A 24,151-nucleotide genomic window follows, 5' to 3' on the forward strand; every position below is an offset into this window, starting at 1 on the left:
GCAATCCAACTCATTCCAGAGGTTCTATATAGGATTCAGATTTGGGGTCTAGCCAGGTCAGTCCTTTCGGTTAACCCCATTGTCATCATAACAATCCATGTCACCATAACATGGTGGACCTTGCAACATGACAGCTGGCATTGTTGTCCTGAAAGTAACATGAGTCCAACCTGTAAAACTGCCACAATACAGGAAGCACACTGGCATCTAAAATAATGAAATAGGCATTAACATTTAGCTTACTGTGAATTTGGACCAAAGGTCCCAGTCCATACCAGGAGAAGCACTCCCAAACCATAATTCTAACTCTGCTGAATTTTACTGTGGGCACAATGCATTCTGGCAGCAGGCATTCTCCAGGCAAACACCATGTCCAGATCCTGCCATCCGATCAATAGAGGGTGAACATTGATTCACTGCTCCTGAGAACCTGTTTCTACTGATCTATGGTCCACTGTTGACATGATTTGCACCACATAATTAAGCAGTGTGGTTGGATTTTGTGATCAAAGGCTTATGGATGGTAGCATGGCCATGAAAACCAAGTAGATATGCTTCTTTACATATGGTATTCATTAAAACAACATTCCCGGAAGCCTGTTGAAACTACTGGAGTATGTGGGCCATTGGTTGGGTATGGTTCATCTGAATTTCTCTGAACAGCACACGTTGATCTCTTATCTCCTAGTTTCATGGGTCTGCTGACTCAAAGTACATGCTGACAATCACCACTCACTTTCCACTTCTGAGTCACATAGGCCACAGTTGATTTGGGGTAATTCAGCTTACTAGATATGGCCTTTAAAGATCAGCCATTTCTGAGATACCCGACGATTACAACTTTCTTAAAATCGGATAACTCTACACTTAATGGCATCTTACATGCAACTAATGCCAATGCTGTTTGCTACATAATATTTAATGGTGGAGGGCCTGACATATTATCATGACCACAGATATCAATATTTGCATGGGTGTCCAAACACTTATTGGTAGACAGTAAATTAAAACAGAAGGCAGACGATATTACAAAATTAATCATGATAGAAATATAATTTTATACTAGGACAACTTTGAAATGTACTATTGAAATATTTATTTCACAGAATTATACAAATGCAGAAAATAAATATATAGTGAGGATAAAACAACAAAATTTAAATGATAAACAAAACTAGATGTTTAGAATTCGTTAGAAATGCTAGTTTTTGTTTTGAATTTGTTGGTTTCATGTCTTATGTAATAGATATAAACTAGCATTTATTATCACATTGAAATTATCATGTTATTTTAATCATCATCAACATACTTGAGGTGCTAATATTTGCAGATTGATTCCTAATTACCTTAAGGAATGAAAATCAGTTCAGAAAATAACTCTATGTGAGGAAGTTCCTAACTGGAACTATAGTTCTGGCTGAAATTTTTATTACACGAATTAGATAGCAAACTACATCAATAAAGCTGAAAAAAATCATTTCATCAGAAAACATATAAATGTTTTCTAATACTGAATTACTGAATTGAGTATTTCTAATATTGTTTTCTAATTTATATCCTAATATTCTAATATCTTTCTAATATGTTTTCTAAGATTTACATGTTTTCCAATAATGAAATGATTTTTTTTTCATTTAAAAATCATTTCATTATTAGAATAATTCTTCTATTATTAGAAAACATATAAATGTTTTCTAATAATAGAAGCAATGAAAAATTTTACATTTTACAACTGCTGCACATTTTTATTTATTTGTTTATTTTTAAATCTAAAAGAGAGAGTAGTTCTGAATGTATAAAATGCTAAAACAGTTAGCACTTCATATGAAATACAGCTATTATTTTTAAGTACAAAATTTAGAAATAAAAATTCTACATTCATAAAAAATACAATTAATTTAAATATAGGTAAAATTTAGCCTTTGACTGAACTTACTTTCATAAGAAAACTATTTGAGTGAGATAGGGCATAGAATCCTTCATAAATTAATAAATTAAATAATCCATCAGAGTTATATTACAGAAGTTTTATACATTTACCTTTAGAATGAATGTAAATTCATGCAATGTATTTTTAAAATTTATCATTCCTCTTCAAAACGTGTTGAACAGATATAAATAGATATAGGCAAATGAATTAATTACAACTTTGCATAACAATTTTTTGTCAATGTTTTAAAGTCAGTACGTGTTTTTCTGTTATGGGAAATGGATTCAGAAATGTATGTATGCATGTACATATAGAAATATATATAGAAATGTATGCATAGAAATGAATGAATGTGTGTGTTCATGTATGCATGTATATAAGCACATATGCATGTATGTGTGTGTATTCCTGATAACAGAAAAGTATCAGTCAATATATTGTGTAGTTATAATATTATTATCAAAAAATATTTATTAAACAATGTGACTAATATTACAGATAAACAAGAAGCAGTTATAAAAAACTTAATGTTTTTATCTGTTTTAGCATAAATCTGTTTTTACCTAAATCACAGAATACAGAAAAAAGAATTTTAAAATACTTTTTTTCATTACTAAGAAATATTCAAACACATTGAAAGACATTTTACAATACAGAACTGTTAAAGTCATAAAATAACGGTACCAAATTAAATTTATTGTTAAACTAATTTTTTAATATTGAGTTTAAAGGTAGGAAGAGTTGCCTTACTTTTCTCTTTTTTCTTTTCACAAGATTTTATCGTCATATTCTTTTCAGGATTTTTTGCTATGATTTCTGCACATTTCTTTTCGTCCTCATATATGTAACCAGGTGATGGTTTGTTAGGATTTGCTACAATTAAAGTAATGAGGCCTTCAGCTTGTTTTAATATAGATGCAGCCTATAAGAGAAATAAAGTAACAAATTAGCATCTGAATTTTAAAAAAATACCAACTGTATATAAAATAGCATTAATTTCATGGAGTTTTAATGAACTTTTCTTTAGTTATATATATGCCATATAAATAGTTAACAACAGCAAGAAAATAAAACTTACGTTTTCAAACCTTAAGCCTTAAGAAAATAATAAGAAATTTTAAAAATCATGCATTGTCAATTATATATTAGTTCATTGCATATATTGTAAATTCAATTACATATAATTTATTGCACCTACAGTTTTAGATAATATTTTTAAAGTTATTTTGTATGTAAATTCAATTTCTAAAATACAGTATTTCAGAAAGCACATTTACATTAGAAAACAAAAGTGTTTTTTAGATGAATTCCATATAAGCATAAAATTAGGCAAAGCAACAACCTTGTGTTTGGTGTGGATTTTAACAAAGCCTATCAATTTCAAGGGCAAGCAGATACAGCTCATCATTAGAAGCAAAAAAAAAAAAAAAAAAATAAGTCAAAATTATGATTTAAATTTCCAACTATGATTAGCTATCGAAGATTTGTTTATTTTTTCTTTTTGAACATAAGATCTGTGTTCTTTGATGCGAAAATTTAACACTCTTTTAGTTTGGCCAATATTTATCTCAAACTACATTGGCAAGATATGCTACAAATTTCCCATGAATTAAAGTCAGAATGGAATAGTTAAGAAATGAACAATGGATTTTATTGAGAGGTGATAAAATGACTTGTGCAGAATACATGCAAATCTGCATTTGATAAAAGAATGAAACAGAAGTGCAGCAAGGTTATTCATATTATTTTTAATAAAGGAATGTCTTTCTGGATAGCAAGATGAAAAAAAATGTTAAAGGTTTTGTCAATGACCATGGGTGAAAATCCTCTGTCAGTGGCAACTGATATCAAATACCTGAGTTCATTAGAAAGCAAGATTCTCAAGAGCAAACTTTGACAGCATGAAATACATAATAGTAAAAAGAAGCCATTTTTTGCTGAGTTGGGTGACTTGATTTAGCAAGAAAAAGGCAAACAGACAAAAAAGTGTTCACTTTAATAAGCAGTGCTGAAATCAAATTCGTTGTGGATTATAAGAATATCAAGGAAGGCAAGAGTATTATCATATTCAGTTTGAAAAATGAACTGAATAGTTGGATCAATCAAGTTAATAATAGATAAAATATGGGATAGATCTTCTTTATTACCATCAAATGGCACAAAAGTGTCACCTATGTAGCTAACCCAGAGATGAAAAGATAAGTTTCTCAAATAATTTGACCTCAAAATAGTGCATGCAAATGTCAGCAAGTACAGGACTAAGAGGATTACCAATAATTATTCCTTCAATTTGAAAATAATAATATTTATTTTACAAAACAAAGTGGGTTTGACTCAAATAGACTTAAGTAAGAGAAATTAATTCCTCAATTTCAGTATGTGTGAAATGGAATTCTTGAAGGTTAGTTTCAAAATATTTTGGTGCTCTCTCAACAGGAATATTAGTAAATGGCGATTTGAAATCAAACATTGATGTTAAATCTTTGCCTTAATATCAAATATTGATTAGTGATTCAACTCAAACATTGATGATTAATCATCGTCATGCATCATCATGGAACACCGATATGATTGTTGATGATAAATCATAGTTTACTAAAATCTCTTTCAGTAAAACTCACTTTTTTTTCCAAAATAAATATTATCACCAGATTGAAGAATTAGCTATGGGTAGTTTCCTTAGCCCTGTACTTGCTGACATTTACATGCATTAGTTTAAGGTCAAATCATTTCAGAAACTATCTTTTTCATCTCTGGGTTCTCTAAGTAGGTGACATTTTCCTGATAAGTAGGTGAAATTTTGGATAGCAATAAAGATTTACCCCATATTTTATCTATATTAATTTGGTGGATCCAGCCAGTGCTTAATTTCTAAAATTAGAAGTGCTGGAGCCCTATCGAAGACCGTCAGCAAAGAGGAACAAGAGTAAATAAATAAATAAAATGACTATTAAACTCAATAATAATTTTAAAATTAAAATGATTGAAATGATTCTAACTCTTACATAAGTTATATATAGTTTATGTTTGTTTTTATTAAGAACGGACTGTTTAAGCCTAATTAAGATACAAAAACGAAACTTGATGTTACGTCATCTGGAAAGCCGAGTCGTGCCGATAGCTGATTGGTTGCCGTGAGATGACGTCATGTCTACTTTTGGTATAAGTATCTCGCGTCGCTCTGGCTCATTCCTTGTTTTTGTGAAGCAAGGGAAAACGACATTGCTCTCACTACTGAAGCTGATCCTGAGTTGCTGTCGTCTCTTCTTGATGTTCACGATAAGTATGTTTCCTTTATTCTTTTTGCCATTAGGTTAAAAGTTAGGATTCATGCATATCATGGATAAGGAGGCGATCGAAAACCGTATCAAATCTGTGTGTGATCACAGAAATCTGGAAGTTACCTGCGATAACTTAGAAAAACTTAAGCAACTTATGCTTTCTGAGTTTCATGCTTATCAAAATTCATTTAATCAAAAAAATGCGACTGAAGTTCACTTAGCCCACGTCAATGCTATGGGAAAGGATATACAAATCTTAGAATTATACATTAATGAAATGAAACAAAAAGAAACCCTAAATAATCCAACAGAGGAAACAAATCAATTTGATATTACTGCTAGTCAAAAATCTAGAATCAAAAAGAAAACCACAATAGATAAAGAAGGATACATAACCCCTAGAAAAACTCATAAAAGAACTCTATCAAATTCCGAAATTGAAGAAACAGCTCAAAAAAATAAATTCGAGGAACTAAACCCTGAAGACAATATGGAAGCAGAGGAAGGTGAATTTATTACACCCAACAAAAAAGCAGGACACATTCCCCCTATAGTCTTAGCAGACTTCACGGGGGATTGGGATAAGATGAAAGAAGATTTTGAAGAGCAATTAAATATCAAAAAATATCGTGGAAACCTAAGTGGAGGTACACTGACCATAAGAGTTTATGACTCAGACCACTACCGCTAAGTTACTGAATACCTTGTAAGGATCTTAAGTTTTACTAACGTTTATTTTATTTTAAATCTTTACTATCACTTCTTATTTTCTACTTCCGGCCAGAATTATAAGCGTGAAGGATTTTATGCAAAGTTTGTCTGGCGAACGACAAGTACTTAAGTTGTGGCTTTTTGCCAAGCAAGAGAGAGAGGAAGCAGTGAGTCAACGCAGGCCGCTTACCTTAGAAGTTACGCAGTTGCTGTTTGCCTTCCAGGCCAGAGGTTTTAATCCTCTTGATAAATTAAACGTATTGTAGTGTTCACAGTCTCTGTGCTACATACGCTTCCTGTTATTATAAGGCCAATCTTCCACGTGTATTATTCTAAAGTTAAATTAGAGTTTAGTTTTATTTTTATACTTTTACGTTAGACCCCGAGTGGCGGGTCATTGTATTCCGAAGTACGGAAGTTATTGTATATAGAGAAAAATAAAGGGTTTTGTATACCCTTAGTCTGTATCCTGTCTACTTACTACAATTAGTGAACATAGCTTTAGTAAGCTCTCTGTTCCTAGTCAGGTCCTTGCATGTTCCCGAAGAAGGTTAGAAGGAACATTGAACCTGATAGTGGCGCCCAACGAAGAAGAATAACCATGGCCGAGTTTCAAGGAGAACCTGTGCTGCCTGCAGAAACGGCTCAGAATCCAGAAATGCCAGCTGCCGCCCTGTAAGGATTCGGTTACATCGTCCAGACCATGCGCGCTTCGATGAAACCAGAAGCAACGTTTAACGGAAACTCACCGGTAACCAGTTTTTTGGAAAAATTGGATGACCACTTCATGCTCTACCCCGTGCACGAGTTTCAAAAAGTTACCTTAGCTACCAGCGCTTTGAGGGGCCAAGCGCTTAACTGGTTCAAATGTATAGGCAGAAGTCTCTTGGGTCAAGCAGGAAGTCCCACCTATACTTACAAAAATTTCAAGACTGCCCTACTAAAAGCCTTCCCTGTTGTAAGGGATCGTGCGAAATTAGAAACGGAACTTTTTAGTATATATCAACAAAGAATCGAAAACCTCTCAAGCTTTATTTTAAGAAAAGTTCACGTCTTCAAACTCTTGTATGGAAACCGTCCGGATCCTGAAATAATTCAAGTGATTTTGCCGAGGTTACTGCCCCAAGTGCAAGACTTTATTGAATTAAGAAATCCGACTACACTGGAAAAGTTATTTGAGCTAGCAATCCAGTTTGAAAGTAGAAGAACGGCGGACGTCGAAAGAAGACGCCAATATCAACAGCGAAACCAATTTGGTACGCCAAGACTACAGCAAACTCAAGCACACTGCTACGGAGGCAAAGCGAATCAGTGGGCAAGGAAACCCAAGCATTCAAAAACAGCCGGCGAACGTCGACAGTTCAATAGCAACCCAGGAAAAAAGTCTCAAGGCCAGTGGAAAAAGAAGGAAAGCACGGAAAGGAAAAATAATTTAAACTAAAACGGATTTCTGCTGACGAGAGGGTGCGGAAATCCGAAGGCCACGAAAACCCCTCTTCCTACAAGTTAAATACAGTAATGGTGAAAAATTTGACTCTTCCGAAGATTGAAGTCTTGGTGAATAATATCCCAGCCACCGCACTCCTGGATACCGGCGCGCAGTGTTCCTGTGTGGCAGAACAGTTTTTTAGGAAGTATTTTCGCAAATACCGCATATATAATGCGGATAATACGACAGTATTAGTGGCGCAAGGAGAAAAATGTAAGTGCGTAGGTAAAGTACCTTTGTATATCCGTATCAAGGACGAACAAGTAAAGGTGATGTTTTTTATAGTAAAGAATCTGCAAGCACATTTGATCTTAGGAATAGATTTTCTTTCAGACGCACAAGCTACACTGGATTTTAATGAAGCGTCCCTTAAGCTGACAATGAAACCAGTGCGTGTAGAAAAGGCTGAACCGCCAAGGTTAAATCTTGACCACCTGCCTAATGACGAGCAAGAAAGAATCCGACAAGTGGTAAGTGAATTTGCTTCGTTATTTAGTGATATTCCAGGATTTACTCAGGTTACTAACCATAGTATTGACACCGGAGATGCATTGCCAGTTCGTCAAAAACCATACCGGTATGATAAGAATAAGGAAAAATTATAGAATGGCATATTACCGATATGCTAGGTAAAAAATTCATAACGCCCATCTCAAGTAGTTATTCTAGCCCGGTGGTTTTATGTAAGAAAAATAATGATTATCCTTTGGAGCATCCAAAAAGGTGGAGATTCGCTATTGATTACCGTAAATTAAATTCCATAACGAAATATCCGGTATATCCGTTACCGATCATAGAAGAAATTTTAAGGAACATAAAATCAACCAAATTTATGATGACTTTAGACTTAACGACTGGTTATTTTCAAATAGGGGTGAGGCCTGAGGACGTGCCTAAGACTGCTTTTATAACCAAGTCTGGCACTTATGCATTTTTGCGTATGCCGTTTGGTCTTTCAGGGGCCCCAGCAACATTTCAGCGATGCATGGACATTGTGTTAAGACCTGTTCTTGGAAAGTCCACATTTATCTATTTAGACGATATCATTATTACTAGTGATAATCTAGACCAACATGTACAGGATTTAAGACAGGTGTTTTCTTTATTAAATGAGGCCGGTCTAAAAGTTAATGTCGAAAAGTGCAAATTTGCAGCCCCTGAATTAAAATATTTAGGGTACAAAATATCGCAAAAAGGGATCGAGACAGATGAATCAAAAATAATCGCTGTACAAAAGTATCCGACTCCAAACACGGCAAAGAAGCTCTCTTCTTTTCTAGGACTTTGTTCATATTATAGGTCCTTTATAAAAGATTTTGCGGCTATCGCTGAGCCATTGTTAAAATTAAAAAGGAAAAAGGCAAGATTCTCGTGGACGGCCGAAGCCAATAGTGCTTTCGAAAAATTAAAACAAGCATTAACGCAAGCCCCTGTGTTGAAATTTCCTGAAAAGGATGAAAATTTAGAAATTTCAGCGGATGCTTCGGATTATGCGGTAGAAGCGGTACTTTCGCAAAATCAGCAGCCCGTGGCATTTTTTGGCCGAACTATAAATCAAACACAAAGAAACTATTCCGCGACCGAGAGAGAGGCACTTGCAGTTCTGTTAGCAGTGCAAAAGTTCCGAGTCTATTTTGGAAAGGCGCCGATAACAGTATACTCTGATCATGCGGCGGTAACTAGATTGTACTCAGGAAAAAATTTATCCCCAAGGTTAATAAGATGGGCACTCAAGCTGCAAGAATATAATCTGGTAATCAAGCATACCCCTGGAAAGGAAAATATCGTAGCAGATGCCCTATCAAGGATTAAAATAGACGAACAAGGCAATACCGTAAAGATGGCAATGCTTACAGCGTGTACAATAAATTCCCGAGAAACTGTAATAACCGAACTGGGTAAGGATCCTGAGTTTGGAAGTATTTATGAGTATTTGAAGGATCCTAAAAATTTTAGCCACCAAGATATTGTGGCGATAAGAAATAGGGCGGCCCATTACGAACTAACAGATGGTCTATTATTTTATACAAAAACTACGAATTCCAACAACGAATTTCGACCTGTTATCCCAGCTAATTTTAGATTAAATATCCTGCAGGAGCTCCATGACAGCTCTTTAGCTTCTCATGCTGGTATTCGAAAAACTATCCAACGCGTACGCGAGGCAGTCTACTTTCCTGAACTGCAAAAGTTAACAAGGGCGTATGTCCAGTCCTGCCCAACATGTCAAGCAGTTAATTATATTAATTTCCGCTCGGCCGGGTTTCTAAATAGTATTAAATCCGAATTTCCAAATGAAATAATTGGCATCGATTTATTGGGCCCTTTCCCAAAAAGTCAGTTAAATAAAAGTCGCTATCTCCTTGTTATGGTTGATCATTTTAGTAAATGGACTGAAATTGTTCCCTTAAAACGAGCCTCCGCGAAATTAGTTACTGATTCTATTTTAAATATGTATATTTTAAAATACGGGGTGCCCCTAAAAGTTATATCGGATAATGGTCCTCAATTTGTAAGTAATGTATTTGAAGACATGTGCCAAAAACTGGGCATACGTCATTTAAAAATGGTCCCGTATCGGCCGCAATCAAGTATAGCGGAACGGGTCAATAGAAATATAGTGAAAATTATCCGTAGTTATGTTAACAATTTTCATAAAAGCTGGGATAACTATGTCAATGAATTTACTTTCGACCTTAGGACCGCAAAACATGATACAACGGGCAAAACTCCTGCTGAGTTATTTTTAGGCAGAAAGATTATAACGCCGTTAGATAAATTATTTTATGTGCAACAAAGAGCCCCAGAATTTAAAATGGGTGATATAGAAAAATTAATTAAAGAAGCAAAAAAGAATACTGAAGTAGCACAGAGAAAACAAAAGCTGTATTATGACTTGAAACGACGGGGAGTAACTTATAAAGTAGGGGATGAAGTATTAAAAATTAAGCATTCACTTTCTTCAGCACCAGAAGATAAAACTGCCAAATTTTTTCCACGATTTGAAGGACCATATGTCATAGAAAAAATAACTCACGCTGTAGTAGTGTTAAAAGCCAGGAATGGTGAAACCTGCTCCGCAAACATTGATCAAATCAAACCCTACTATGATCGTAATAAAATGCAAATATTTACAGATCTTTTGCAGGATCCGGCACGGCAGACACAAGCTCCAGAGGTGGAACAACGACAAGTACAAGGGCAAGCCATTAAGAGGCAGGAGCAAGTGAAAAGAAAGTTTCCCCGTGGGAAAATTGAAGGTAACAAGAAAAAGAAGCCGTTCTACCGTCCAGAAAAGAGAGCTCACGAACACCCCCAGAATGAAGAAGGGAGAAGGACGACGTATGTGAAGAGGACCAGGAGAAATGACGGCAACTATAACCCGGCTTTAAAACGGAAGATCTACTCATCCGACAGAACTCTCCGCAGCAAAAGTCGCCGAACTGCGGAAGGGCCATCAGCGGCGGAGGAAAAAGTACAAGGAAAATTTGAACGGCCAACAACGAGGTCCAAGCAGGAACACGACAGAAGTTTCCCGGTTCCGCCAAGACCAGCTGCCATCAAACGGCCAAGACCACAAGCAGAGGAGAAAAGGAAGGTGTTCAAGGGTGGCCGAACTGGTGAAAAACGGAAGCTTCCAGAGGAAAGCACTGAAGGGCGAGCCCGTACAAGAAGGAGGATAAATCAAGCTACTATCTGCAGTACCTTTAAAGACTGGGCCCAGAAAAGGATGTCCGAATATTACAAAGATAAGTAAAATTTTATGTTACTTTGCAAACTTAAGTTAATCTTTCATTCTTACTGCAAGTGGCAGATTTCAAGAAGTTTTACCTCATGCGAGGTCTACCTTTATCGCCAAAAGGGCGAGAAATGAGTTGTGACCGATTTTCTTATTATGTTTTTCAATTACTCGTGCGTAAAACTAAAGTTGATGTATAATAGCGTTGTGTAAAAACTTAAATATTGTAAAAAGTTATTGTATAAATTTTATTTAAAACATTCTAGCAAGAGAGAAGTTTTAGTCTGAAAGACTTTTTTTGAAATGTAGTATTTCAATGTAGAAAGAATTGGCACTTGCTTTGAAAAGAATAGAAGTTAACAATGTACTACTAATGTATGTTTTCAAATCTGTAAAATTAACGGCATGTTGATATGTTCTGTTATTTTAAATGTTAAGAAATACCGTGATATGGTAAAAGTGAAAGTAATGTTAAAAATTTGTTATTCGTGTGACTGTAAAGACTAAATCATGGCGAATATGTGTTAAAGGTTGAATGATGTAGTTAGGCTCTCTGACGCTACACTTTAGAGTTAGCCACTTTTAGAATAGTACCTCAGGGTTTAGAGTTGAAATTAGGGTGTGTTAAGCGGTCTCGTTATGTTGAATTTTAACACGTTAGTGTTTTGATTGTAGGAGGAAGTGTGGCACACGTAGACAGAAACACATTCGTGTTTGGTGTTCTTTTACAACACATGTCAGAGAGCACGGGGAGAGATAATTAATATAGTCATGAATGAAATAAGAATGTTAAAGAGCAGTATAATTGTATATGTTACTTGCCATGTCATTGTGTAACATTTCATTAAACTAGTTTTCCTTCCAGATCTCTGGAAGGAACCAGAATTGAATAAAAGCTCCTGTTTAGATGCAGTACAGATGAAAAAAAAGATTGTTGTATATCCTGGGAGCTGCTATTGTAACAAATTTCTTTCTTTTAAATTTTCTAGTTTCTAGCGAAGTTATGTTTCTAAAAGATTGGCCTCGCGTTAGATTCTAGAGCTAAAAGTTTTCAACAAGGTCGTTTTAGACCTCAGTTTCAAACTAATTAACTCTGGCGGGAAGTATGTAAGGATCTTAAGTTTTACTAACGTTTATTTTATTTTAAATCTTTACTATCACTTCTTATTTTCTACTTCCGGCCAGAATTATAAGCGTGAAGGATTTTATGCAAAGTTTGTCTGGCGAACGACAAGTACTTAAGTTGTGGCTTTTTGCCAAGCAAGAGAGAGAGGAAGCAGTGAGTCAACGCAGGCCGCTTACCTTAGAAGTTACGCAGTTGCTGTTTGCCTTCCATTCCAGAGGTTTTAATCCTCTTGATAAATTAAACGTATTGTAGTGTTCACAGTCTCTGTGCTACATACGCTTCCTGTTATTATAAGGCCAATCTTCCACGTGTATTATTCTAAAGTTAAATTAGAGTTTAGTTTTATTTTTATACTTTTACGTTAGATCCCGAGTGGCGGGTCATTGTATTCCGAAGTACAGAAGTTATTGTATATAGAGAAAAATAAAGGGTTTTGTATACCCTTAGTCTGTATCCTGTCTACTTACTACAATTAGTGAACATAGCTTTAGTAAGCTCTCTGTTCCTAGTCAGGTCCTTGTATGTTCCCGAAGAAGGTTAGAAGGAACATTGAACCTGATAACCTAACTAAACTACATATTCCTTTTCATACTTTTAAACTCAACAGTGAAAAGCCTATCAAGGCATTAATTAAAAAACTTCCAAAAACAGCTAATATGGAACTAATCAAAAACGAAATTGCCCAAGAAGGTATCCCAATTAAAAAAATTCGACAAGTAATTCACACTATTGAAGGAAAGAAAGTTCATCTCCCTATTTTTATAGCAGAATGTTCTAGAAATAAAGAAGGTAAAAGAATATATGATCTAAAGAAACTCAGAGGTCTGGATGTCTTTATTGAGCCTTTTAAAGCTCGCCCTGGACCCATGCAGTACCATAAGTGCCAAAGGTACGGGCACACACGGGACAAATCTCACTATAAACCTCGCTGTTTAAAATGTGCAGAGCCTCATGAAACATTCACTTGTAAACAAACAAAAAATGACAACATATCCCCTATCTGTGCCCTCTGTGGGCAAAATCACGTTTCTTCCTTCAAAGGTTGCAGTAAACATCCTTATAATGTTCAGAAGCAAATCCAAGAATTTAAAGCTTTAAAAGAAGAAAAGAAAAAAGAACAATTTAAATTTAACAAAAAGGATTTTCCTTCACTCCCTGAGAACAAACCAAAAAATGCATGGAATACTTCCAAGGAAAATGAAAACAATAATAAAACAGACGATACAAACTCAAACCCACTTGGCTTTTTTAACTGGATAAAAATCCAATTCACTCAAGTTAAAGAATTCTTCTAGAAATTTAAAACAGCAAACACAATATTTGACAAACTAGAGGTCGGTATGGCGGCCTTCGAATATTTCTCAAATCTAAACTATGAATTTTAATCAAACTCATAGTCAAATAAATTTTATCTCAGCTACAAATAGCTTCTTAAAGTTTTGTTACTATAATGCACACGGCATCAGATACCAACAAGTGGAAATTTCAAATTTTCTTACTAGACATAACATTGATGTTATGCTTGTAAATGAAACCCACCTCCGCTCTTGCGACAAATTTAAAATACAAGGCTACCGCATCTACAGAAAAGACAGAAGACATAATAGAGGAGGAGGAAACGCAATTCTCATTAAAAACCATATCAAAACTGCCAAATATGATTTAAACCCTGCTTGTACTACAGAAAATGCTGCATTACTTATCTATAGGGTTTTAGAGAACCTTTTCTTTTTATCTCGGTCTACAATCCCCCCTCAAGCACTCTTGATCTCAAAAATCTGAAACTACTTACTGAAAATAACTACCCCACCTTAATAGCAGGTGATTTAAATGCTAAACATTCCTCTTGGAACTGTAGAGTCACAAATAGAAATGGAGAAAATTTAAACAACTTCATCCACAATAGTAACATCAATCTCGTTGCTCCCAATCACCCAATGCACTATACGCACAACGGACTCGGAGATATTTTAGATATAGTTATGATGAAAAACCTTCCTAATATTCCTAATCTTGATGTTCTCCCAGAACTTTCGTCTGACCATCTGCCTATAGTCTTCAACTTGTATGGTTTTTATCCCCCTCTCCCTAAAGCTCATACAAAAGTTAATTGGTATATGGTTACCGAACAGCTAAATTCTGTAAACAGTAGAGCCATACTTCGTTATGACTGCGATATTGAGCTGGAAATCACCAGCTTAAACTCCAAAATTCAAAACGCTATCAATAATGCTACCTATACAGTCAAGAATAAAAATCCTTATGGCATCCCAGAAGAAATTAAATCCCTTATACAAGAAAGAAAGACTTAGAAAAAGATGGCATATTACTCGCAATCCTACTGAAAAATGTCATATTAATTATTTAAACAGAAAAATAAAAGAAGACATCGCCACCCATCGATCAAATTTGTGGGATAATTTCCTAGAAAACATGGATTTTTACCCAAACTCTGTTTGGAAAGTAGCTAAATCACTCAGAAATCTTTCACCCAATCAAATTCACCCCCAGTATCACATGGGCAAATTTCACCACTACGAAGACTCCATTGCTGAAATTCATGCAAAAGAATTAGAAAACATTTTTAAACAACATGAAAATAATAATTCTGATCACGAAAAAGATATTAATTACTCTGTCAATAGCATCCTCAACAGTCCCAGCATTAATTTTTTTACGCCTGCACCTCCAAACGAAGTTCAGCAAATTATTAAAAAATTAAAGAAGCGCAAAGCTAAAGGATATGACATGATTTCTAATGAGCTTACCTAGAAGATGCATAGTCTTAATTACAAATATTTTTAATGCTTGTATTAGACTCAGCTACTTTCCATCGCAGTGGAAACACTCGATCATTGTTACCATGCCGAAACCAGGAAAAGATCCAAAGCTAGCAAAAAATTATAGACCCATCAGTCTTCTGCCAGCGCTTGGAAAAGTTTTCGAACGAGTACTTAGTGCTCAGCTCACCAATCATCTAGAACGCCTTAATCTAATAGACAAGCATTAATTTGGATTCCGCAAAGGCCACGCTACCACACATCAAATATTAAATTTAGTTGAATTTATTGCCAAAGAATTTAGAAAAAAGAACGGAGTAGTGGCATGCTTCCTCGATTTCGAAAAAGCTTTCGATCGAGTGTGGCATGCTGGCTTACTTCATAAGCTATCTAACTTCCTTTTACCAAACAGCTTTATCAAGCTTATGCATTCTTATTTTAAACATCGTACTTTTCAAGTGCGCTGTGGTGAAGCAATCTCTTCAAAAAAAGTGATTTACAGTGGAGTAGCTCAAGGCAGCGTTTTAGGACCGAAGCTTTTTACAATAATCATAAATGATTATTGTAAAAAAATGAGTCGGATGTTGCCTCTACCTTTTCATTCTAATATACTCAAATATGCCGACGACACAGTCATCCTCACCAGTTCACGAAGTCCAAATAATTCTTTAGAGAAATTTCAGCTCCAAGTCAACATTATTAACAAATTTAGTCAAGACTGGAAAATCAAACTAAATACTGATAAATGCTACATAGTTCTCTTCCGCAGATACAGAAAAAATATCCCAGTGAATATAAATATCCGACTCAATAACCAAGATATTCCTGTTGCCAACTCCTATAAATATTTAGGTGTCTATATTGACAAAACCCTAAATTTCAAAGATCATATTCAATATGTTACAAATAAGGCTAACGCTGCTTTCATTGCTCTCTACTCATTAATTGGAAGAAACTAAGTTAAACCTCCGTACCAAGAAAAATATTTACATCTCACTTATTCGCCCAATAATCCTCTATGCAGTTCCAGACTGGGCTACTGCCCGAAAAATAGACAGACAAAAATTAAATGTTCTTCAAAACAAAATCTTACGTAGCATAGTGAACGCACCCTGGTTCGTGCGAAATTCTCAAATTCACAAAGACCTGGATATCAACCCAATTCACGACAAAATCCTAATTTCTGCACACAACTTCTTTGAAGATATGAGAAATTCTCTCTATGAAGCTATTAAATCGCTTACAGACTATGACCCTACTATTGTGCACGTAGTGAAAAGACCTCGAACGATCCACCACAATTCTAAGTGGTGGTAGTGTATATAATATAAAAAAAAAAAAAAAAAAATTTACCATTCCTCTGCAGTTACTATTCAAGAAAGATGAACTTTGCAAAGTTAGGACTTTATTTTTCAACGACGAATTCTTCGTTTTACTACTTATTTAACCAAGATTTTTACTTTTACTTTTTATTTTTACTATTTCGTATCGTGTGTTTTAAAATCAAAGTTCGTGGTCACACCAAGTGCTTACTCTCACTCATTAGCCCTAGTGAGCTACATGACGTCATTGTCGCCTTTTACAATTTCCTATTCATTTAATGATTATATCGCAAATTTAGAAGATTTTCAAGTGTTTCACAAGACATAGGACTCTTAAATTCACAAATAGATGTTGCTTTTACTATGTTCGAACTTTATTTATTTCCAAAAACTAGAAAAAACTTCATTTTTCGAACTCTGCCTTCTAGTTCCTGTTTCTTGGCTCCTTGGTGTGCAGTTTCCAGCCCCTATTGGAAGACGTCTTGCGATGCGTGCAGTCCGGTGATAAGTGCCGTGGTTCCAGTCTACAAGATGACTTTTCCTGGATAAGTTGAGTGGTTCCAGTCTACAACATGACTTTTCCGGTGATAAGTTCCGTGGTTCCAGTCTACAAGATTACTTTTCCTGGATTCTCAAAAGAGGCTACGATGTGAGTGACTGCCGTGGGCGGCATCCATGTTCTTCATGAAGGTGGCATTTAACATAAGTTAGCGGCGATGTTTTTCTAAGCTGTGATTCCTCGTATTTAATTACAGTGAGCGGCGTTAGGCCAGTTTTAAGTGCTCTCAAGGATTTAATTTAATTTTCAGGTATCTCTTGACCTTGAAGCATGGACTTATTGACAGTGTAGCTAATTTCATTAAAACCGCATAATTTCAGTTTAGGATACGTTTTTCGCGCATTGAATGCCAGTATTTCGGAGATCAGGTAAAATATTATTTAATATATGAAATTTTTGATAATGATTGTTATATTTTTCTCTAAGTTTCTGATATTGTTTAAATTTATTCATTATGTTTTTATTTATATATATTGTTAATAAATTGGTTAAGTTTAAAACCTTTTATTGTCTTCAATGTCTGCACATAACCTTAGGGAGCTTCTATTGCTACTGCTGCTAAATGTCTAATTTTACAACTTTAAACTTTGCTTTTGCATCAATTTATTTCAGTTAATGTTGCAAATAGCGTTGTTCCTTAATCTTCGAATTGGATCCGACTTACTATTTTTTGCAGACTGTTAGAGCAATTTTATAAAAGTAAGCTTGAACTTTCGATTATGTCAAACAGAATTTCCGATGCTGGAACTCCCAAAGGATCTACAAAGCGAAAGTATGTTTCGATGTCTATCAAAAAAAAAGTGGAATTGCTGCAAAAATTGAATAAAGGCATATTCTTTCTCTTCCTAACCATTCCGAAATCTGTTTATAAATTTCACGCTGCTCTGGGGGGAGGGGGGGACGCCGCGGCGCGCAATGAATTGGAAGTTGATCTGTCAGCACTATCCTTATCTTCAGGGTAGATGTTTTTATTTTATTTGGCTTATAATTCCTTACTAAATGTAGTATTTCATGTCATTGTACTCCGTCTTTGATATGATTTAAATCAAATTTCTCGTCATTATAATTCGCTTCCGATAGTGAAGAAAGTGACACAGAGGTTCTTGAAAACGAAAAAATTTCGATTGACAAATTAGTCGGTATTCTCGACACAGCAATTATAGGACTTGAACAGTGGAACTTTGTAACTGAACAAGAAATTATGTCTGTTTATAGAATTAAAGAGAAAGTATTATCACATAAAACGAAGCAACTTACATTGGAAGAAATGTTTAATAAAGTAAACAAATAAATATTAAGCTTATTTTTTGTGAATTTTGATACCCTTTAGATCATAATTGTTCTTTATTTCATAAATTACGGTTTCATATTTTTAATTTTATAATTTCTGCATGCCATCTTACCAGATTTAAACTGATGATCTATAATCCGGAAAAATCGATAATGCGGAATCGCCGAAGTCCCGACTAGTCTGGATTAACGACTTTTGACTGTATAATTTTGCATCAAAGAATACAAATTTTATGTTTAAAAAGAAGAAACAAGCAAATCTCCAATATCCAATCATTTGGAAATTTAATCACCATTTTGACTTTTGGTCTGCAAAAATTATTCAAAAAGCTTCAATTGGTGAATTGGACTTCCTTGAAGATTTTCACAAAGATATATCTTGTTTAGTTAATGACTTTAATTCCAATTTCTAACACTTTTAAAATCTAAGTTTACTTAATTATTTGTATTTCTTTTTTATTTCTGTGCACAGATGATGCTACCTTCTCATTATACTTAATCAAAATTCAACATTAGATTGGGATGAAATGAAAGATAATATTAAAAATTTTAGCTAATAATAATGTCAAATAATTCATATATTCTAACGAAGGTCATTCAGATTTTATTTCCTCATTAGCATTTTGAGATAAAGATTTAGCATTTTCTATATAATTGTCTGCTAGTCTTTTTATTTCGACTGGAATGCAAAATAAGAGATTTATCTAAGAAATGGATCCTAAAATTGATAGATTGCTAGAATAACATAAATGCACTTTCTGGGGGAAAACTATTCATATCAGCAAATTGTAAAGAGGGGCAAAAGTCGAGGTTATTGTATTTCAAAGAAAGGTATTTTTTATATACAGTACAAAGTCCGAAATCCGGAATGATCTAAAATCTGGACCTCAAAACCACCAATAACGTTTTTCTGGCAGGCTTTAGACATGCGCATTTAGTACCCCCCTACGCTCATAATGAAACATCTGAAGAGTGCCGATTCTTAATTTCCCTTCGACGCTAAATAAAATACCTTGTTATTGAAGAAACAATCATTTTAGCATAAATTTGTACCATCAGTTATTTGACTCCGTTGCTGCGTATCTGCTTGGCACACATCTCAACCGAAATATTCCACATAACATCGGTGATCTGACGCCAAACTGGCGAATCATTGTTTATTTATTATACATTCCTTTAATCATCACATGTTTATCAAAACATGACAACTTAATTAATGTCTCACGGAGCGATGCCTAAACAATTTTTTTATGTTAGTAATTGAGTAATAAAGGAGAATGGTAAACTTTTATGTTGACATCATGCTTGGTGATAATTACAGATTTAAAATAAATGCGCTAAAAAATGTTGATGAGGAAAAATTTCTTTCCATGTGCTAAAAATGGATTTTGTTGATGATACTCATAAAATCAAAGCTTACATTTAGGGCTATTTGAATTAAGAATAACTGATTTGTTAGTCACATAAACCCAGAACCAGCGCCAGGGCTCATGTGGCAGCGCCGAGTCGAAGAATTGTGGACCCACAGTGACTACATCAGGCGGTAAGATATCTAGCGCCGGCCAATTTATTTATTCAGAACTCTGATAGCCTTAAGCATGTGCAAGAAGTATAATAAATAACTAAACTAATACAATTCAGGCTTAATTGCCTCAGTGCGCGATAGAAGCAAGATAAAATTTAAAGAAACAACCTGCCATTAGTCGCCAAGCTCATGATGCATAGCCAAATATGTATAGTGAACGATAGCTAAATTTGATGGTGATAGCCGCGAATTTTAAAAGTTTTCGGATATTGCAAAACAAAGGTGAATTTTTCCAATTAACGGATTTTGTAAAGAAATGTGGAGAAGCGGTAATAATTGAAGATGATATAAAAGACGTTTTTCATTGTAATGACAATGGTTCACATTGTAATGTCAATCAGTTAATGGATGGCGAAATCTATAATGAGATTCTGGATCCAGAAAATACGGCCACCGAATAGTGAATAACGTGATAGAGAGGTATATTTAAACTGATGATTTAATAGCCGGAAAAATCCCAAATACGGAATCACCAAAATCCCAGCAAGTCCGGATTTCGGACTTTAAAATTTATTTAAATTATATTATTAGTATAATTTAAATTAAATTTGAAAGGAAAAAAGTGTAGCTGAAAGTAAAAATGAAAAAAATGGCCAAAAAATTGCATCCTATTACTCTTGAAATACGGGTAAACATTAAGAAAGTGGAGTTTCTGATACTGAATGCATCAAAAACTGGGAATGTCTTTTGGCACTGTAAATAAAATTATTCATAAGGATCTGAAGTTAAAAAGGATGTTTAAATTTGCTTTTTCCCAAGCATACTGTGGAAAGAAAAATAAATTGCAGAAGATTATATGAAAAATACCTAGCTGGTAATAAATGGAAATTTATGGCAATATTCAATGAGGAATGGGCATATTTAAGTAACTGTAATAAAAAAATTAATTTTCTGTTGCTCAACTGATGAAAATGACCACATGGAATGGCTTCATCAATATACAGAAAACTTCTCAACGAGTTCATGATTTTGTTACAACAGCAAAATTAAAACTTTTAAAAATCTCAAATAAGGCTAAAATTAATTCACTGCACTATCATCAGAATATTTTGGAACCAATTTTTGAAGAAGAAATTCCAGCTTTACACGGAAAGGATATCAATAAAGTTTAGCTTCATACGCACAAATCCTATAGTCTAAGTCAACTGCTTTTTACTAAATAAGCAGCAGCTGACTTAGACTATAGTCAACCTATAGTCTAAGTCAACTGCTGATTATTTAGTAAAAACAGAATCAGAAACAAGAATAAAAAGTATTTTATTTAATAAAATACACTTGATGCTTTTCCTATGGACTTTTGCACTTTTGGTTTGTTATAGCGAGCCTTAGCAAAATAACATTCAAAAACACTGAATAGACTCATGGGATAAAATTGACATGACGGTACTGAGAAAAAATATAGTTTCATGGAAGAGTTACAGCTATAGCCAAGAATCAGGGCTGCTGAATAGAAGAAAAATCACCATAAGATACATGGATTTTATGCTTAAAAATGAATCATCAAAATCATTTCCACAAAGTGTTAATGATCTTCTGTATAAGTCTTATTTATATAGCTGATATAAATTATCTCCATTTACACACAAATCACTTAAAACCAAAACTTAAGAAAGCAAAATAAAAAGAATACAAATTCTGTCTGACATAACATATATTCATATGAAAATACTACTTTATCCAGTAAGTCATAAAGAAGAAATAAATATGCTTTAAACTTCTACATCACAGTAATATTATAATATATATTATTTCATTAGAATTAAATTCAAAAATATTTTATCTAAAATGTGTGCTATTACATAAATAATTCACGATCGGCAGCATTCAGAAACAGATCCAATTGCTAGACTGGGATAGAGTCTCTTACCCAGGTGTCCAAAAACGTGAACTTCGTTCATAAGTTCCATAAATAAACAAATTTAAAAAAAATTAAAACTTTCCATTGAAAATTATTATACGAGGTAGGATTCAAAAGTTCCCGGATTGAGTTTATAATGTAAAAAATATTATAAATTAAATTGGAGAAACACATTCTCCTTCGAAATAAGACCCTTGTACAACAACACACATTTGCCAGAGCCTGTAAAGTTCATCAAAGCATGTCTGGGATCCATTTTTGGCCATGTCCGTTAGTTCAGTTTGCGATGCACATTTAACTTCATCTAAAAATTAAAATCGACAACCCTAAAAGCATCTTGCCAGTTCAGGAAATAGGAAAAAATCATGGGGTGCGAGATCAGGTGAGTAAAGAGAATGAAGCAAAATAGTTGTTTTCATTTTCACAAGAAAGACATTGACGAGTAGGGATTGGTGAGTAGAAGCGTTGTCATGCAATAGCAACCATGACTGCTCAGCCCACATTTTTGGTCTCTTCTTCCGGATCGACTCATGCAAATGACGCAGGATTTCGACATAGAGTTCTTTTTTCACATTATGTTCATGTTCTTTGTTCAGGGGTAAATTCCAGATGCACAATGACTTGGATATCTAAAAATACCTCTAGCAAGATCTTTCCTTTAGAGGGACCTTGGTGCAATTTCTGCTTCTATGAAGATTGCGGTGATTCCACGTTGCCGATGCTCTCTTGGTTTGCGGGTCGTACAAAAAACACTGTTTCTCGTCTCCATTAACAATTCTGCCAAGTAAATAAGGATCTTTGTCAACAGTCAAATTTCAGTCTCTCGCCATTTCCATTCAAATTCCCTTTTGGTCTACGTTTGACATGTGGAGAACAGCCATGCATGTTAAGATCCTTAGTCAGTATCCGCTGACATATGGCTTCTGATATTCCAACTGATTCTGATATTTGGAAAATTTTTTGCTGCCTGTTCGCACCTACCGCCACAGACACTTTTTGACGTTTTCATCTTTGCGCAAAGTCAAGGGACGGCCCCAGCATTCGTCGTCTTCGGCACTTTCCCTGCCTTCTCTGAAATGATGATGCCACTTAAAAGCTTGCATTCTCAATAACGTTTCACTTCTGTACACATGCTTCAACATTTTTTAAAGTCTCCGTAGCACTCTTTCCCAAGCGAACACAAAATTTGATATTAATTCTCTTCTCAACTGACACCATTTCTTTCTATCGCCGGTTAATAAATGCACTTCCTACAAAAAGCGCTGTCGGCGCGAGCTTTCAACCACATGATTTAGGACAAACCACTTTCAGAAAAGGAGGAGAAAGTAGCAACACAAAAATGTTCTTGTAGGCACACTCCTGCAAAAAATTTTACGTTATAGACTCAGTCCGGGAACTTTTGAATCCTACAACGTATTAAAAACAAAGATCCCAATAAAAATTCATAAAGACAATGGTAATGAGAAGATGGTTTCACACTTAACATTAAAAAAATGCCTATTTTACAGAATTCAGCTGATTTTCAAATTTACCCCATAAACTCTGCTAGATATAACGAAAGATATTTGATATACACTCTTTTGCTAAAAACTCGAAGGACTTTTGCGATCCTGACGAAATTTGGTACGGTATACAAAAACATCTTGATCGAGCATGCAAATTATCAAAGTTTCAAGGCAAATAAACAGGAATTGCGATCATAGTGCACATTTCTAGTGCACAATTCCCAAAGTATAAAACCAGTAACAGAGGCGGAAAATTTATCTCTTTTTGTTGCTGACATTGTAATTCTGTAAAAAAGCAACGAAAGATGCCATTATGACTATATCGAATACCTTAAGGACAACTAAACGACTTTGAACGTGGTCGCATTGTAGGGTTGAGTGAAGCTGGGTGGTCGTACCGAGCAATAGGCCGCCACCTTCAGCCTACAGGCACTGCTGTGCAGAGGTGTTAGCAGCAATGGTTGCTACAAGGAAATTGCCAACGAAATGAAGGCTCTGGAAGGCCAAGGATTACAAATGCGAGGAGAGATAGGATGATTGTTCACCAGGCCCGAACCACCGCAATGGCACCATTGTTGACTATTCAACGCACTACAGCAACGTCTGTACTTTCCGTGGTACTGTCCACCATCTCACGGCAATTGTCTGAGGCGGGTTACGCTCACAGAGGCCTTTAAGACATTTGCCTTTGACTCCACAACATCGGCAGAGTCGTCTGGAGTGGTGTCGCAGCCGACCATCATAGCTGCCATTAAACTGGCATCGTATAGTGTTCAGCGATGAATCCCGCCTTACTCTTCACACAGATGACCACCGTGTCCGTGTCTGGAGAGGATGGGGCCAGCGGTCCCAATAAACCTTGTTTTTACAAAGGCTTACAGCCATACCCTTGGTGTAATGGTGTGGGGCGCCATTTCTTATGACAGGTCATCTTTAGTCCTCCTCCATATATCTTTAACAGTTCAATGATATGTTG

The 24,151-nt window shown here is 35.0% G+C and overlaps 1 protein-coding gene across 11 annotated transcripts in view; it reads right to left on the reverse strand.

Moving 5' to 3' along the window:
* Nucleotides 1–24,151, reverse strand: part of LOC118192223 (multiple PDZ domain protein-like) — a 1,451,385-nt gene that overhangs the window by 49,076 nt on the left and 1,378,158 nt on the right. For all 11 annotated transcript variants that reach the window (XM_085818535.1, XM_085818539.1, XM_085818542.1 and 8 more), the window contains one exon: nucleotides 2,681–2,852. In XM_085818535.1, coding sequence (XP_085674661.1) covers nucleotides 2,681–2,852 — 172 coding nt within the window. The remainder of the gene's footprint in view (nucleotides 1–2,680; nucleotides 2,853–24,151) is intronic.

The sequence above is a fragment of the Stegodyphus dumicola genome, chromosome 6 (genome assembly GCF_044657685.1).
Source record: "Stegodyphus dumicola isolate Sdum_Otavi_A_Nest chromosome 6, ASM4465768v1".
In the NCBI taxonomy this organism is placed as follows: domain Eukaryota; kingdom Metazoa; phylum Arthropoda; class Arachnida; order Araneae; family Eresidae; genus Stegodyphus; species Stegodyphus dumicola.